Below are 16,246 nucleotides of genomic sequence, written 5' to 3'. Positions count from 1 at the left end.
ACACTGCTGCATGGCGTAAACAGCAACCAAACACATTCACAGGCACTAAGAATGCCTGTGAATGTGTTTGCCTGCGAGCACGCATAGCCGCTCTAATATTTATCTGCCCAGTGAGTTTGTTGAATATGATAAATGAAGCGAACAAAGTTGGATTTGCAAAGGAATCAACGAGGCATTCTGAATATGGTCTGTCAGGGCTGTGCCTCCAGGGTAACTGGAGCCATCTGGGGGATTTTTTTGTAAAAATGCTGCATGTTCTGAAGACAACATGGGAACAGTCCTCACACGATCACATCATCAGTAAGGAAAAACACCCTGAATGTTAAAAACTCACCACGATAACTCGAAACCTGAAGTTATTACAGGTTGTGTTATGTTTAGTTTTCCAAATACTGCACTCACTAAATCTATCCATGCTACAAAGTTGGTTAGATTTCTCTTGGCTGTCATCTGCCTGCCTGTTAGAACAAGCTGTTTGCAGTCAGATGGAAAATGAAACTTGAAAGTGTTTTATAAAGGGGGCCTTGCCAACAAATTATTTAAAGGGGAAATGAAAGAAAAGATGAAAAATTCTAAGTTTCTTTTAGTTAAACACTATCATAAAACACTCCAGTGGTCCATATCTCTGTGAATGACTTGTTTTTAGAGTTTTGTGTCAAAATCTTGAAGTGGGATGATTGTGTGGTTGGTGTTACCTCGTTGGTTGGTGACGTAGAAGGACCGCTGTAGGACACCCCAGACTTTTTTGTCTGGAGTGATGCTGTCGGGATCTCGAGCCCCACATTTTACAAGAGAAACCTCCAAGCTTTACAATGATGTCACACAGTTTTCGAGGAGTTTCCCATCCGGACAGAGAGAGGTGTCCGTTGTCGGTCCGATCTTCTGTTGAAGGTTTGTATTTCAGGTGGTCCTCTTCAGAACATTACTTCCACAGTCAGTCACCAGACTTTGGGTTGTAATTTTGACCAGAAGCTAAACTAACCACATCCATTAAACTTTCTTTGTCCTTTGGGAAGCTGAAGAATGACACAGTAGTTGTAGTTTTGGGTCAGTTTATACAATTAATTACAATGAACTGAACCATTTCACTCGCTCACTATCTATATCTGCTATTTACTGCCTTGTTGGTGTTCCTGTGTTTGGCACTGGATACGTCACACTTCAGAGTGATCACAAAAAAAAAAGGCTGAAGAGACCCTTGTAATTTTTTTGATCTTTGATTATTAATTTTAAATTAGTGTAATTTTTTTCAAATGAGAGACTCTGAAAACAAGCTCCTTTTATGACTTTCTTTTGATTTATGTTCGCTTCAAAACATTTTTCATTTCCTCTATAACACTATCTTATGACAACAAAGGGAGTTTCATGAGGGGAAATCCAGATGGCATACTTATAAAACACACCAGAGACACACCCATTAAAAAACCCTGTCAACACACTCTTTCCTCCTGGAAACTGGCCCTAAATCACACGTGAGAACCAGCGTGTGCTCTATTTTATCCATTTATTTCTCTTAATACATACATTATTAAATCAAAACAAACTGAGGTAATTTTTTTGCCACTCAGATCACACTTCATCAACATTTCCAAAACACCAATTCATAACCAATAAATCTATTTGCTTCATATTAAAATGCATTTAACAAAGTACAACAAAGCATAATGATATGTTGTCATGTTTATGCTTTTATCGCAAATTTGATAACAGCTTCCCTGCAGCTGTTTCAATGTCTGAGAAGATTTGGCAGTTCTCAGAGTTATGCCCTTTAACAAAAAAACTGTTTTTCAACCTTACTGAAAAGAAGGCAAATAAAAACGTGGCAAATGACAGTGACCCTTCATTCATCTTCCACTTTTAAGAATGTTAGCACAGGGCTGCGGTAGCTTGGTAGTCAGTGCAGAGGTCTTGTAATCCTGAGTCTGCAGTTTCAAGCCCAGGTTGCAGCAGGAAGGGCATCTGACATAAAACAATTGCCAAATCTTTAATGCGAGTCGGATCGCTGTGGCGACTCCTGAAGAAGAGAGCAGCGGAAAGAATTTCTCAGCACGGTTCAATCCCCGAACTGCCGCAGTTTTAACTGTTCTTTTCAAAAGTCCATGGACAAAGTTCTTCTCTGAGCCATTTCATATTTGCCTCTTTGGTTTCCCGCTCTTCGCACATAAAGATCATACCTTCCCTCTGCCTCCTCTTCATCCTGCTCCATAACTCTGTCCTGCCGCCGCAGCATCTGACCGCTCATTCCTGGGTGGCCCTGCATTCGGCTTTGTTTCACACTGGGCCAGCTCTTCTTCCGCAAACTGCTGTTCATCAAGTCTCTCAAAGGGGGTGCAGCAGTCTGGCAGTCTCCTCTAAAAGGGGGGAGATCTATAGATCCTTTTCCCAGGACGTATCCACTGTGACCGGCTTTGATGGAGTTGATGGAGGCCTGAGAGCCACAGTGGTGTTCATGAATGCAGCGCGATCCCGACGACAATCTCCTGAGAGCCTGCATGGACAGGAGCTCATCTGACAGGTCCCTGAGGTTCCCAGACATATCCTGAAAATTCAAAAACAGACAAAAGATATTTTTAATAGCACTCTTAAAATAAAAAATAAAAATAGGCAACAATAAAGTATCAAATTAATCGAATCAACCTTGTCTCTACGGTTGAAGAGCTCGTAGTGCTGGGAATCGAACACCTTCTGCAGGTCAGCACGTCGAAACAGCTTGTTCTTACGTATCAGTACCTTCAGACACAGTTTATAAATTAATAATTTAAACACCAATAGGCGGCATGAATTTCATGCTGTCAACTTCTTTTAATGACCTTTTTACGTGGCTGTTTGACTTGCACCATAATGGAGAAAATGAAGAGTAGCAGGACCACCCCCGTGGACACGCAGATTATTGTTGCCTGAGTCTTTGAGATTTGGAGAAAAGCAGCTCTGGGCTTCGTGTCTGAATTTTGGACAAAGAAGAGAATGATAATGGTGTTTAAAATACATTATCACGGGATGTAAAGCGCCAGTATCTGACTTACTGACACATTCTTCAGGACAGTTTGTTTAACTTAAAGCTGAAGCATCGACACATAGCAATTACCAACAAGAAAGCGAAAAGTGTTTATAGTAACGATGATTCCTACTTTTGTCAATTCAAGTAAAACATTTGATAAAATCTTTGTATTTTGCTATAAACACTTGACAGAATTACAGTCAAGCAGGCTCAGACGGACACAGACACAAACATGACATACACAATACCGCACAGCACAACACAACTCGTTGTAATTCAGAAAGGCAGATCAACGAAGAATGTTTCTGCCAGCGTTTCAGCAGACCTGGGGTACCTTGGCAGTTGCTTTCATCCCAAGGGAAGACACAGTTTTGTATGCCATTGCATACCAGAGAATTGTTGATGCACATGTTGCTGTGGCAAAAGAATGCGCTGCCTATACAGGGTGCTAAAACACAGACACAGTGTACTGTATGGCAGGTATGCAGACAAGCATGTAAAGCAATCAAAGTTACAAGTAGTCAAACATAATGTATTCAGCTGTAAAATCTTAGGAATGTAAGTTAGTATGCTTATTAAACTGCTGAGCAAGTCAACTTTTATCAGATAGATGTCATAACTGCATTAATCAGTAGCAACCATATGGGTGTGCCATAATCACACCTCTAAACCTTCTATTAAACTTTTCAGAGCTACAGAACTGAATGAACAGAAGAATGTAAAGTGACAAAAAAAAAAAAGAGTAATCTGAAGGAGAAACTCACGGTCGGTGAAAATAGTGTACAGCATCCGGAAACGGCTGAGACGGCTCGTCTCATCGGCCCACATCCTCACTACTCCAAAACCGGTGTCCAGCATGATATCATTAGCAACTGTACTACAAAACTTGGCCTGCAAGAAACCACACGGTTTTCTCTGGCAGCTGTGCGTGCGTGCGTGGTCTCATTGAGGCCAGGGTCTCTAGGCCAGCTGCTCTTAATGTTTGTGTCAAAAATGATATTAACTAGAAACACTCGTGACTAAGAGAAAATAATAAATCATGTTATGTAGCAGAAGAAGAAACCCATAATTAAGAAGCTACAGTGATGGAATAGCTGAACAGTAACTCAATGTTCGAGGAGACAGCTTGTTCTAATGTTTTTGTCAGACTGCTTTTTTACCTTCAGGTCCTCAATGGCACTACTGCCATCATAAACAGCCACAAAGTTCTTCTTACATTCATTAGAGTGTTCCATCTGGTATTCTAAGAACTTCAGGTAAATCTGGAACAAGACAGAAAAACCCCAGATTTATGTCTGTTGGATTACCAATTACTAATTTGTGTACAATGCACACATGACATCTGAAGCATTAAATGTACTTTTATAGAATGTTAATGTAAGGAACATTTTGGTTGCTGGAACATAAACTAAAATCTCAAAGCTTTTCCTGTTTACTCATATTTAACAAAGAATATATAACATCAAATGCGAAATGTGGAAATGTGTCATTCTGTTCCATGTGAATCACATTGTTTGTTCCTAAACTTGATTTTACATGTTCCTAACGTCTGCCACTACTCCTTTAAGTTGTTTTCCTTGCATAATCAGCTTGTGAACACCAACGCTGACCATGTAGGAAATACCATGAGCTAATTAAGAACAAAATTTGAACGTGTTTAATGCCATACTCTGTTCCGTGCTGGAGCTCGTATGGTCCAAATGCAGTCCACTGCCTGGTCTGGCTTCACTTTGTGATCCTCGTCTACATGACTGGAGCGAATCAGGCCTTCGAGCCCCACGAGCTCAAACTGACATTCTGAACCACAGACAGCGAGAAAATGTGACAACTAACAGGCAAAAATACATTAGTTGGTCTAAACATTAAGACTTTGCTTCAGAGTTTATTCTGAAGATGTATATGCTTAAATAGACACAATGGGTTCTCTACCTGGGATAGGATTCATAAGTCCTCCCACACGTAGATGAAATTCAGGGTCTTTGGGGGGGGGGAAATCACAGAAACAGATATGTGAGTCTATGTAGGATGGTCAGAGTACAGGTACTTAATAAGCAAGAAGGCTTCTAGCAAAACATTTTTTTAAAATCTTGTACCAGGTTGGTAGAGAGAGAATAGATGTGTGCATTTTATTCACCTGCTGTAAACTTGTATTGGACCTGGAAGCCATTACCCTCCAGCTCTTCGTCACTGAAGAAGCGGATCCACATAAAACGTCCACTGGAATAAATGACACCGGGACTGGTTGTGCCACAGCAACGACTGATGAGCGGTGAGAAGCTGAAGGGTCCGTCCCGCACCTCGATGTTGTCAAAACGACAATCAAAAGATGCTTCAATGTGAAAGTACTTGTTAAAGAGCAGCTCGATTCTCTGGCGGGGCAGGGCTGCGGAAAGACCAGCATTGTGTTACTTCCAGTGCCACAGACATAATTCTCAAATATAACATAAAATGAACAGTAATAAAATCTGTCAGAATGTTTATAATGATGGAAGAAAAGCTTTCTAATTAAAACAGGTTAAATGTCATCCAAATATTAATACCATATATCCCACTTACTGTGTGCATATCTGCCTTGCATTTCTATGGTGTATTGAGATGCAAGGAAATACTCTAAAATCACAACATTGCCTCTTTATGCATTTCATACTCAAGCCTTTGTTGTGTGATTTCACTATGTTGCCACAGATTTGTTGGTCATGTTGAAAAATTCTATAGCATGAGAGTAGGACCTTTGAAAAGTCACACATATACACCATATTAATAAAAGTTACATCGCCATGACCTAACTACATACTGTATTGCACAACAGTATAGTTAGGTCAAGGCTATGTAACAAAAGCTACAAAGCCATGACCTAGCTATATTGTTGCGCAATCTCTTGCTCTGCTACGTAAACGCTCTGTCTGCACTGTCATGGTATTGTGGCATACTTGGATTTTTTATGAGCTATAGTGTAGGTTTTGCCTTTCTTATCCATTGGTGGAATACTGTTGTGGGTAGCAATGACCTGTTACTTACCTGGTGCGTACTGGATAAGTACAAGATACATACTCTGTAAGTTCAGGGTAACAAGTCACTTCATAACACATTTCATTCCCAGTAGGTATCAGGTACATACCCGATAGGTGCCCGGTACATACCTTGTAAGTGCTAGGTATGTACTGGTACGTACCAGGTATGTATCATGTAACAAGACCCTTCATAATACAGCCCAGTACCCTTAGATACCTGTAAGTAGGTAAGTAGATGCCAGGTACATACCAAGATGAATTAGGTATTGCTAGCTTCTTTTGTGCTCTTAGCAGAAGTACCATGTAAATACTACAATGCTTATGATGTCATGTGGTTGCTCTCGTGTCCATATTGTGCTGTTAGAGTCAATCTACAATTTTAAAAACATCTACATGGTGTTTTTCTGTACCTGATGTGTCCTCTGTCCGGTCACATGATGTGTATTTATAAGAGACCAACATTTTCTACTTGTCATTCATTATAAAAATACAGGCCGGAAAGAAATTGATGTGCTAGTTACTGTTGTGGGTTTGGTTTGGACTCTCCTTGAAGACAAGGCGAAAAGAAGACAAATTGTCAGACTGAGATCTGCCAGAGTAGAGCAACTGAGAGCACTAGCAAGAAGACGACCCAGAAGATTGTGGGTGAGATCATAGCTAGATGAAGATAAAACACTAAATCATCCATTACCACAGACTGTGACAAGAAGATGCTGGTGGATGCTGCAGATATGCTGCAACAATGTCACATGTAAGAAGAAGGAGACAATCACAGGATTTACTTTAAACACCAGAACCAACAAAAAAATGGCTTCCATAATTCAGTGTTAAAATCTGCATAATTTGAGACGAAAAGTAGAAGAAGCGAAAGAAGTTTACCTTCCAGAACATAAAGGCAGTCCTTGTTTGGAGGGTACATGTTTGGGTAGTTCGGAGAACTGAAGATTCCACCATCTGGTTTTCGAACCCAGGTCCCACAGTGACGAGACCTCCTCGGATGCTCAGGGGGTTTACCTTCTTTAGCTCCAGCACCTCCATCTACCCGTGACAAAACAGACCAACAAAACATGACTCTTTCGTGACTCTTATCAAAGACACAAAATCTTTTATAGCTTGAAAAAAGCATACTCAATTGTGTCAATAAACCTTCAATTAAATAGAAATGCATAAAAGGTTGATTTGGTCTATTTTAACAAAGGAGATAAAGACAAACTCAGAATGAAGATGACAATTACCTTTAATCTTCTGTGCAATTGAAAATCCCTCTTCAGTGAATAGGAGGAGTATCCAGACTGCATGAGAGGCCATCAGTAAATGACACCGCAGCGAGGAGGGTACAATCAAGGAATAAGAGAAAGATAGAAAGAGCTTAGCAGGATTTGTTAGCTCAAGTTCAACGTCTCAGTGAATTCAGCTGAATCCCTGAATGTACGTAAGAGGTCAGAGGTGAGGAGTTCAAAGGCAATGAGAGTGAACATTGAACCATCTGTTTGCTTTATTTCTGCCTTTTCACACCCAAAAGGTAGAAATTAGGAAATGAAACAAGATTTTTTTTAAAATTTTCTCTTCTGCTTTGCAAGTGAAACTAATATTAATTATAAAAATCATTAAATCAACTGGGGAAAAAAGGGGTTTGTAAATCAACAAGCTAGGCTGCTTAGCTTTCAATCTTTCCCCACATAAATTATACTCTGAAAGTTCCCAGACACAAAAAAAATAGTTTACTCACATTTGTAAAGTATGTTGGCTGTGATTTAAACAGCTTGTGATCCAACAGAAGAACATCTTAAACGTTTGATTTCCATTTGCCTGTTTTAATTTGTTTTTAAATATTATTTTGGCTTTTGCTTTCTTTAAGCCCTATGTGCTACCATGAGCTATAGTTATTCAAATTAACACCTAAATTACAATAAAACGAGAAGTCTAATAACTCAGAATGATCTCTTATAATCTTAGGATAATAAAATAAGAAAATGAAGTACTGTGTGAACCTAGCTGCATTGAAATTGCAAGGCAGAAGTTATATTTTTGTTAAGCGTTAAATCTCCATAGACACAATATTCAGAGTAAAGAGGAGGGACTGAAGCAGCAGCAGCAATCCAAATCCTCCTTCTGTCAAGACTCCTCACAAGCTGACACTAAGAGAGAAAACATAAATCCAGCTGAAGAGAAAAATCTCCGCCTTGCAGATTTATTTTCTTTTAAATGCAACTTTCGCAGCATTTAAACACTGTGGAAGCTGTCACTTCAACACTGTGAGTTGTGTCAGGAGAAGTGAATTAATTAATCCAGGCAGCAAATGTTAGACCTCCTGTCGGATTAAAGTTTCTGTCAAACAAATCAAACCAAAGCTAATGGTTGATCTCACTCACCTGCATGCATCCTTTCAGTTGCACGTCGTTTTCCCAGTCTTCTTTTCTACCAGCTGCGTGTCCCACACATTCCCCTTCTGCGGTTCGGATTAGCGCATGTTAACATTACTGACGGACACAAACCAGCTTTCACCTTTTCATCCTAATCTCTCTGGGTAAACAGAGAGAGGGGCTCCTGGTGCAAAAAAAGATCTGAAGAGCTTTTGCTTCATAACCGCTCTTCTCTAACAGAACAATTTTTTTTATTTTTTTTTTGCAGCGCAAACTAGTCACACAAGGATGAGCCTCTTCCTCTCCAATAAACTGATGATCTGTCTGTAGCTGCTGGAGATTTGAAGATTGAGCTTGGAAGAGGGAAAGGATGATTGCGCATGCGCACCCCGTCCTCCCAGAGGAGTCATGAGTTTACAACACCAGCCAATACCCTGTGTGACGTAGTGGAGAATTAGACTGGGAATCCCACATCCATTTTTATTTTTTCATAATTAGTTGATTCAGGGTGAGCCTCCATGAAGCAAATACACACTCGCTCTATAGGAGGGTTCACTGGTAATAAGCCTGTTGTGTTAGTTTTCTGTCCTCATTCTTGGATCACTCATTACCTAAACATCCAAAGTGGAAGACAGAGCTTGCAGAAGATCCCTTTTGGACTGATGTGAGTTTTCTCTTTCGATGTTTTGCGTTCACTGGAAGGTTTGTGTCTTTGTAGACGATTGTAATGGCTGCGAATCAACTGTGATGCTTTCAAAGACAAGAAGGGGTCAGGTTCTTGAATCCCAATAAACTCAGAAGCTGCTTTGGGCCCTCGGACCAGCGGCGTGCCTCCTAAAGCAAAGGATAAAGATTATAACAAAACTTTAACAAACCACAACAAAACATCAAAAGTTTCCTCAAATTTTCTATTTCCTTTGTGGAACGTTCACCTAAACACTGGAAAGGGTGAACAATTTTAAAGCGATGAGAACATAATGTTCAACCTCTTTTCAGCCATTTTGAACTTTTGAGCTCTAAGAAGATGCTACTGAATTTTTCCATTTATAAGAAATTTGTTTCAACATTTTTACTTCATGTCAAGTTTCAATAATATAGCCAGTTATACAATGTGATTAATGTGACTGAGAAGCAACCCACATGTAGCTTCGTGGAATATATTGTCTGCTGGTTAATTTAATAACTTTTGGGACTAAGAAACTATGATGATGGTGGTGTTAGACGTACAAATCAAGCACGAACAATATAAGGAAGTTAAAGGTGCTGAGGTGGGTGATGGTCCAATGGCAAATATAATTTAATTTAATCCGAATTTAGGCACAACGCAGCCTTTTATGAAAAAAGACAATTGGTAAAATCCCAAACTGCCAGGGGAAAACAGAAACAGAGGAGGAATTAAAAACCTAAACAGGTCAAAATTTACGTATCAGTCAGGACTTAATGAGGCAAACGATTGTGTGCTGAGAGATGAACTATAAATCTTTCATTTGCTAAAGTTCACTGAAGCAGGAGGTGGCAGATTGTTGCGAATTAAACATTTGTTCGATTTGTCCGAAGCACCATTTCCCCATTTTCCGATCACTGGTAACACTATAAATGTTCTGACTTTCTCTGAATCTGTGCTGCTGTTGCTCAACAGCCTCAACAGATTGTTGCATCGAAGGGAAAACCGGCACTTTTATCTGCTGCCAGGGAAAAGTCATTAAGACACCACCATGTGGCTGTGATCGGCAGCTGTTGATTACTGTTGAAGAGTGGCCATCTTAGCCAAGCAGTCACGACTTTAACATGGTGGAACAGCGTCTTCTACCCCGCTGGGCTCTCGTATGTCAGCACTTTCCTCTCGCATGTCTTAAACCTGCAGATTTCATTGTTTTTGGGAGTCAGATGTTGCCACTGTCACGACTAATCAGTCTAAAGCATGGGCCGGTGTTTAATCCCACACCCAGTTGATGAAACGAACAGGGCATCTGCTAATAAAAAGTTTTATTTATAACACTACAATATAACTTACTGTTCTCTTTTCTTGTGTTGCTTCATATGTGCTTCTCGTGAAACATTACTTGGAAAAAACCCTTGAAATTTAATCATCCCCAAAGATGATTCTTCACATAATTCCCAGCTTAGAGTATGTGCTGTCCCAGGAGGTCCCGCCTCTGAGAGGCAACACAAACATCCTATTCTTAGGCAGATTTAGACATATCATGAAGCAGCAGGAGATGATGCTGAACTCTGTTCTTATCTCAGGCCCACATGACAACAGATTAGACAAAGAAAGGAAAATAAAAAGACCTCATTAAGTAAAAGTCAGTTTGGAGAATTTTTTTAAAAAAAAAGCATGGTGACAGTGCATGGCAAACAGCTCCCACACATATCTATTAAACTTGATTCTTACGCTCACGTGAAATCTTTATTTTGTCGACAGGAAAGCAGATTAGATAAAGAAAGAACTTGACCTCATTAGACAAGCATCAAAAAAAATGCAGTTTAAGTCTCAGAACAACTCAAAGTAAAAGTCCTGAGTGAGATAAGCTCAGTCAGTTCATAAATATTTAAGATCACCGCCTCCTGATTTCTCTTTAACCCCAGTCTTGTGTCTTTAGGTTGACAGTATTCTTGCTTCTCTGTTTTAGAAGAAGTATAATCTCTTTGTGCTTATCTCCAGCTGCATTAAAGGAATCCAACTTTTGTATATGAATGCAAATTCTCATTTATCCTTCGTATGGAACATCATAGTTGCCTCAAATCGCATAAAGAAACAGAAAATAAGGTACTTTACTCTGTTTTAATGTGGTTTTTAAAATATAACTCACTCTGATGTGTTACACAGCCGCTAGAACTAAATGGAAGCTTACAAACCCCTAAAAGATCGAAAATTACTCAATAAAAAGAGAAAATGGACGTTTTTTTTTATTTCAGACTTCAATGATATGGTTCTGGATTTAATAAAGAGATGGCGTTCTGTCTCTAGTAGCAGACTTTATCTGCTCAGAGGAAAATCTCCATTGAAATTAGACATTCTCCTCTTTCTAAACCGTGCTCTCTTGCGCCATATGGCCAATCACAAAGGAGGGTTTCTGCGACAGATGGCCAATGGTGATGACCCTTACTCAAAGGAGGGTTAAGCCTGTTGAGACGACGCTGAGATCAAGATAAGACATGTGACAGAAAGGCTGCGGAAAACGAGAGCAGATATATATATATATATATATATATATAAATATATATATATATAATCTTCTTCATATCTAAAGATCCCTGAAGTCTGCTAATCAACTCTTTCTGCCTTAAATAAATAATATTAAAGCTTAAATGTTTTCTACTTTAGATGCTGTCATCGCTCAAAACTGTGAGGCTCATTCCAGCATCCTGACTTGAGCGTTAAATTTGTGTTAAACGAGAAATCTCCACGCCGACGCTCTCATGTAAGCAACTTGAACGGGCATTTCTGACCATGTTTGACCTGAAATTCAGCCACAAGAAAAGCAGTGGCAAGATTTGTGCCACTAGCGATGTGAAATCTTCTTAGCGCAGCTTGATCTGACGATGTGGCAGGAAGCCTGGAGGAGGATGAGTCTTCTGCTATTCACTGCTTTCAACACAGACGTTTTTTTTTAATTGATTATGATGTTTTAAAATGATAAAATAGCAGTGTTAGTAATTAGGTCAAAGTTATATTAACAGCAAATATCGTATGAAGAGACTGGAAGCAGCTTTGAATGTGTTTCACAAAGAATTTGTCTCTTTATTAATCATCTATTTGGAGCCTTTTTATCAAAGTTACATAAAATTGAAGCAAGTTACAAGCAGATGTGGGTCAGTAGTACAGCTATTTGTAAAAACAACTCTTACTGACTGACATCTGCTGTAAATAATAAAAATGTCACAAGAGATTTGGAGGATTTTATTGCTTTATTTATTGGTTCAAGCCCCTGATGATTTGTTATTCCTAAAATGCACTGAACTCGAGAGCTTGAGGGGGGAAATGACATTGTTTCCGCAACGTGCTGCTTGCCTTGAGATGGTTCTCCCCCCCACCCTTTTTTCACCCCCGTTTTTTTTTTTTCTAATTTAGTCAAATATACAAAGCTGCTCTTTGCAATCAAGGCCTGAGCACCCACAGGAAGGGGCTTAAGGGAGATAATTAAAATGACCGAGTATAAAATGGCAGCTTTGCAGACGGAGTGAAAGAAAGTGAAAGTCTGATACGGGGCTGTTGTGAGCAAAATGACTGAAGAAGGGTGATAAAAAAAAACAGAGAGGGGAGCAAAGAGAGAAAAGAAAGTGTCATCCAACAAGACTTAGAGAGATTATCTCCAGTATAAAAACAAGACGCACTGCAGGCCTGCAGTTCTGCATGAAACACGCCCAGCAGTAAGGAAAAGTGTTTAACTCCTGAAAAATGGGAGGAGAAATTTTAGACAAGTTTTGCTTCTGTTTCATGTAACTGTAACAAAACTCAGAAAGCAAAAATAACAGTAAAGATGCAGCTGAGGGGAGTCAAGAGAAAAGCCGTGGTGAGAAAGGTCAATTTGCTTTTAAAGACTAAATGCTCATTTATTTACTGACTCTGATTATTCGAACCAATAACTATTCGGTGTGTTTTTATTAAAGCAGAATGTTCCTTATTTGCCCGTGTTTTATTTCTTTATGGAGGTAAAACTGAAAGCGAGAAAATTTTGTAAGGATCAGAAAATTTCAAGAGTTGATATGAAATCAGAGGATTTACAAATGCACCATTTTAATCACTAAAAAAGTCATTTCAGCACATTCCCGTGTAGGCTTGATTAATAAAATTACCAAAATAAATCTGCTTAAAGTTCTATTTAAAGGCACTTATTGCAAAGTATGAAATCAAACGTAAAAGGGTTATCTTGAACTATATCAAATATCAGTTTGAGTTTACTCCAGGAGTTTTCCAGATGTACTGATATGTCATTCTAAAATGTGGGTATGCGCTCACTGTAAACAAAGCTTGAGTCATGTGACTGATGTACATTAGTCTGTGTAGATAAACAAATGTGGTTAAATCGGACAAGCGTAGAAGACATTTAGATGGGAAACGAAGAGTGAATCTGCTGCTAAACGTGAAAGAAAAGACACATGAGGAGTAAAGAATAAATATCAAGGATCAAGCAGGGCGAACAAATTAACAAACAAACAAATTAAAGTTGGCATCTGGTAACAAATGTTGCTTAAACTTTTTAATTTAAGGAGACATTAACCGTCAATAAGAAAATATTTTGTGTGGATCATAATTATTATCTTAAGGTTTTTATGTTGCACAGTATAAGGCTAAACACCAGCAGTAAGGTACATTTACTCTAGTTCCTCTAAAGTTTATAACTCGTGCTCACTTTAGTTTCATTTTGTGCTACAAAACAAACAAAAAAAACCCCAACATTTTTCATTGACAAATGAAAGGTTTTCGTAGTAGTGCTTTCATTTAACCTATAAGCTTATTATTATTCATAATAAAAAATCACGGAGCAAACTTTAAAGAGCTTTAATGCAGCTTTTATTTGCTGATGGTGTTTGTTGTAATGACATAATCTGTCCAGTGGGGGCGGTGAAGAGTCTCTTTAGTCGCGTGACGTCACCAAAACACAAACTACTTCCCGTTTCCCTTCTTATATTGTGTTCAACTAATTCATTTTGCTGTAAGTGTTGGAAACGATGTGAGCTTTCGTTAAAAAGCTAAAGCGTCAAAACATGTCAGGAAAACAGCGGGCGCTTCCACCGTGGATGGCGAAGAAAGAGGTTCAAGTCAAAGAAAAGGCGCCACTGAAGACTCGGCGAAAAAGGAAAACTGCAAGGTAATAAACAAGAGAAAGGAAAATCTGTCCATTTTTCTGGCTTAGTTAAAGTCCTTAGAGGTCTGTCCTGCTAACAATGACAAACTAATATGTCCCCAGAGCTGTTTTTTACTGTATGAACGAGGCGGAGCTGGTGGAAGCGGCTGCTTCGTATCTTACCAGCGGTTCCTGTGAGGGTGTGACGTCCCGGATTCACCAGCAGGTGGCACTGTTCATCATTTGTTTTCATTTATTTAACTCGTTTAAACTGAAAAGCACGCGACATTACTACTAACAGCATAACTCTATGACTAACAGTAAATAGTCCCGCTGTATGGAGCGTTCAATACATTGAAATGACATATAACTAGCCACAGGACCGGAAGCTGGAAGTTAATAACGCATAGCAAGGGACGAGCGCCCCCTGGTGGCTGGCTGCAGTACAACTTTAAAGTCCCACCCGTCTGTGTAAACAAATGAAATATAATTTCCTGACTAAAAACAATATAAATACACTTCAGATGATGCTGATTTTTGTTGATTCGTGTAGTTTTTACCTTACTACTGTGTGTTCAAATATGTATTTGTTTTTCTTTTTTTATTATGTGTAGCTTCAATGAGTTATTTCAGGCTTTAAAAAAGTGTCATGTTAAACTGATGTGGCAGCCTGTTAGTCAATAAGATGTGCAGGCAGCGCACTCTTATCAGGGGTACACCCCTGAATCCCTTAGTGTGCAAACTCTGGACCCATAAATACAATGTGTGTATATATCTATATATATATGTAAGTTTGGCTTTGATTTTGGACATTGGAAGTTAATGGAATCATTTCTTCCATCTTTTTTTAAGTTGATGGTTTTATATGGGTGGCTGTGGCTCAGTGGTTACAGCTGGAGGTTCGATTCCACCAGTATGTCACATACTGGGCAAGGCACTAAACCTCTCACTCCCTCTGATGTGCCCCATCGGTGTAGGAATGTGATCTAAAGCACTGATTAGACTCTATAAAATAATTTATTCAGATTAGCTTTGGAGAGATGTGGCACAGTGTGTATGAATGTGTGTGCAGATGGGTAAATGAGGGCACAGATTGGGTTGTAAACCGCTTTGGGTGGCCTGATTAGCTAGAAAGGCGCTATATGAGTAGTCTATTTACCATATACTTATTTATAGAATTTAAAAATATTTAAATGTTATTTAATCATAATATAATCATTATATTATACTAAATATTACAATGAATTATATGTATGCCCACACAGTACAATGTTTATATAGTTTAAAAAAAATACAAACTCACCCCTGAATTACATTAGTCTAGTTTTATGTGTAAACTGTTGGTTGCTTCTTGAACTTTTCTCTTAATCCTTATAAATATGTTTCTCTCACACACAGGTTGACAAACAAGCAAAGGACACCTCTAAGAAAAAAGCGAAACGCTGCATTTCACCGATGACAGCAAAGTCTTTGGCAGAGATTTTGGAGAATGAGTCCTCGGACGGTTCTGCTGACCTGGAAACAACATACGTTTCAGAAACAGACTTGGACATTGCAGAGGTTGAAACCCTGCCGTACAGCACGGGCCCGCAGCGTCCTGCGTCAGAGAAGAGGTCTGGAGCAGCTCAGGATGATGGTGGACTCATGGACGCTGACGTGGACAATGTAACAGAAACAAAGCGGCCAGCGGGAGACGCAGCGGAGGAGGACGAGGCTTTACGGCTTGTGCGGGAAATATTTTTTACTTGATCAAACGCAACTCAAATTTGGACTTGTGGTTAAAGGTTTTGCGTTAAATTTTGACCTTTTTTTTAGAGAGCAGTTCAGCTCATGTATGAAATTTATGAGCTGTCAGTTTTTTTAAACTAAACACAACTCTTCTGTAAAATAGTTTTGTTTATTTAGTTTTTTTAATTAATCTTGAACAACGTGGCTTTTTATGTTTACTGAAAGATTGTTGGAGAAAAATAAACAAACCTTTCTTTTAAAAATACTGCAACATGAGTCTATTTTTACTGTGCTGTCTTGCAGATACTGTATGTCCTCTTCTTACAAAAAAATAAACAGATAAAAAACTCCTCA

At 39.0% G+C, this 16,246-nt stretch overlaps 2 protein-coding genes across 5 annotated transcripts; one reads left to right on the top strand and one right to left on the bottom strand.

The window, feature by feature from the left end:
- Positions 1-1,497: 1,497 nt before the first annotated feature.
- neto2b (neuropilin (NRP) and tolloid (TLL)-like 2b) lies at positions 1,498-14,535 on the bottom strand. 4 transcript variants are annotated; one of them, XM_025003713.2, is made up of 14 exons: positions 14,348-14,535; positions 8,984-9,206; positions 8,382-8,458; positions 7,245-7,301; positions 6,889-7,047; positions 5,133-5,381; positions 4,928-4,975; positions 4,668-4,795; positions 4,159-4,260; positions 3,763-3,889; positions 3,324-3,446; positions 2,811-2,941; positions 2,638-2,730; positions 1,498-2,539 (listed from the first exon to the last, which is right to left on the bottom strand). In XM_025003713.2, exons 3-14 carry the CDS (start codon positions 8,389-8,391, stop codon positions 2,090-2,092), a joined length of 1,677 nt encoding a protein of 558 aa, XP_024859481.1. In that variant the 5' UTR covers positions 8,392-8,458; positions 8,984-9,206; positions 14,348-14,535; the 3' UTR covers positions 1,498-2,089. The 4 variants fall into 4 exon arrangements, with proteins under 4 accessions (XP_024859481.1, XP_037834234.1, XP_024859482.1 ...); XM_037978306.1 differs by having other exon boundaries at positions 8,382-9,206; XM_025003714.2 differs by lacking the exon at positions 3,324-3,446 and having other exon boundaries at positions 8,382-9,206.
- Positions 13,949-16,242, top strand: si:ch211-127m7.2. Its single transcript, XM_037978307.1, has 3 exons — positions 13,949-14,188; positions 14,288-14,390; positions 15,563-16,242. Exons 1-3 carry the CDS (start codon positions 14,085-14,087, stop codon positions 15,911-15,913), a joined length of 558 nt encoding a protein of 185 aa, XP_037834235.1. The 5' UTR covers positions 13,949-14,084; the 3' UTR covers positions 15,914-16,242.
- The last annotated feature ends 4 nt before the right edge of the window (positions 16,243-16,246 follow it).

This window comes from Kryptolebias marmoratus, linkage group LG11 (assembly GCF_001649575.2).
Source record: "Kryptolebias marmoratus isolate JLee-2015 linkage group LG11, ASM164957v2, whole genome shotgun sequence".
In the NCBI taxonomy this organism is placed as follows: Eukaryota; Metazoa; Chordata; class Actinopteri; order Cyprinodontiformes; family Rivulidae; genus Kryptolebias; species Kryptolebias marmoratus.
This window is presented reverse-complemented; position numbering and strand designations above follow the sequence as displayed.

What these genes read in the sequence shown, in the direction of transcription:
- neto2b (XM_037978306.1), bottom strand. An exon ending in AATTGCACAGAAGATTAAAG is followed by an intron (nt 7,048 to 7,244) that starts GTAATTGTCATC and finishes TGTCACGGGTAG; the next exon opens with ATGGAGGTGCTGGAGCTAAA. An exon ending in ACTTATGAATCCTATCCCAG is followed by an intron (nt 4,796 to 4,927) that starts GTAGAGAACCCA and finishes TCTGTGGTTCAG; the next exon opens with AATGTCAGTTTGAGCTCGTG.
- si:ch211-127m7.2 (XM_037978307.1), top strand. Translation starts at nt 14,085, where the DNA reads ATGTCAGGAAAACAGCGGGCGCTTCCACCGTGGATGGCGAAGAAAGAG. An exon ending in CGAAAAAGGAAAACTGCAAG is followed by an intron (nt 14,189 to 14,287) that starts GTAATAAACAAG and finishes ATATGTCCCCAG; the next exon opens with AGCTGTTTTTTACTGTATGA. An exon ending in CGTCCCGGATTCACCAGCAG is followed by an intron (nt 14,391 to 15,562) that starts GTGGCACTGTTC and finishes TCTCACACACAG; the next exon opens with GTTGACAAACAAGCAAAGGA.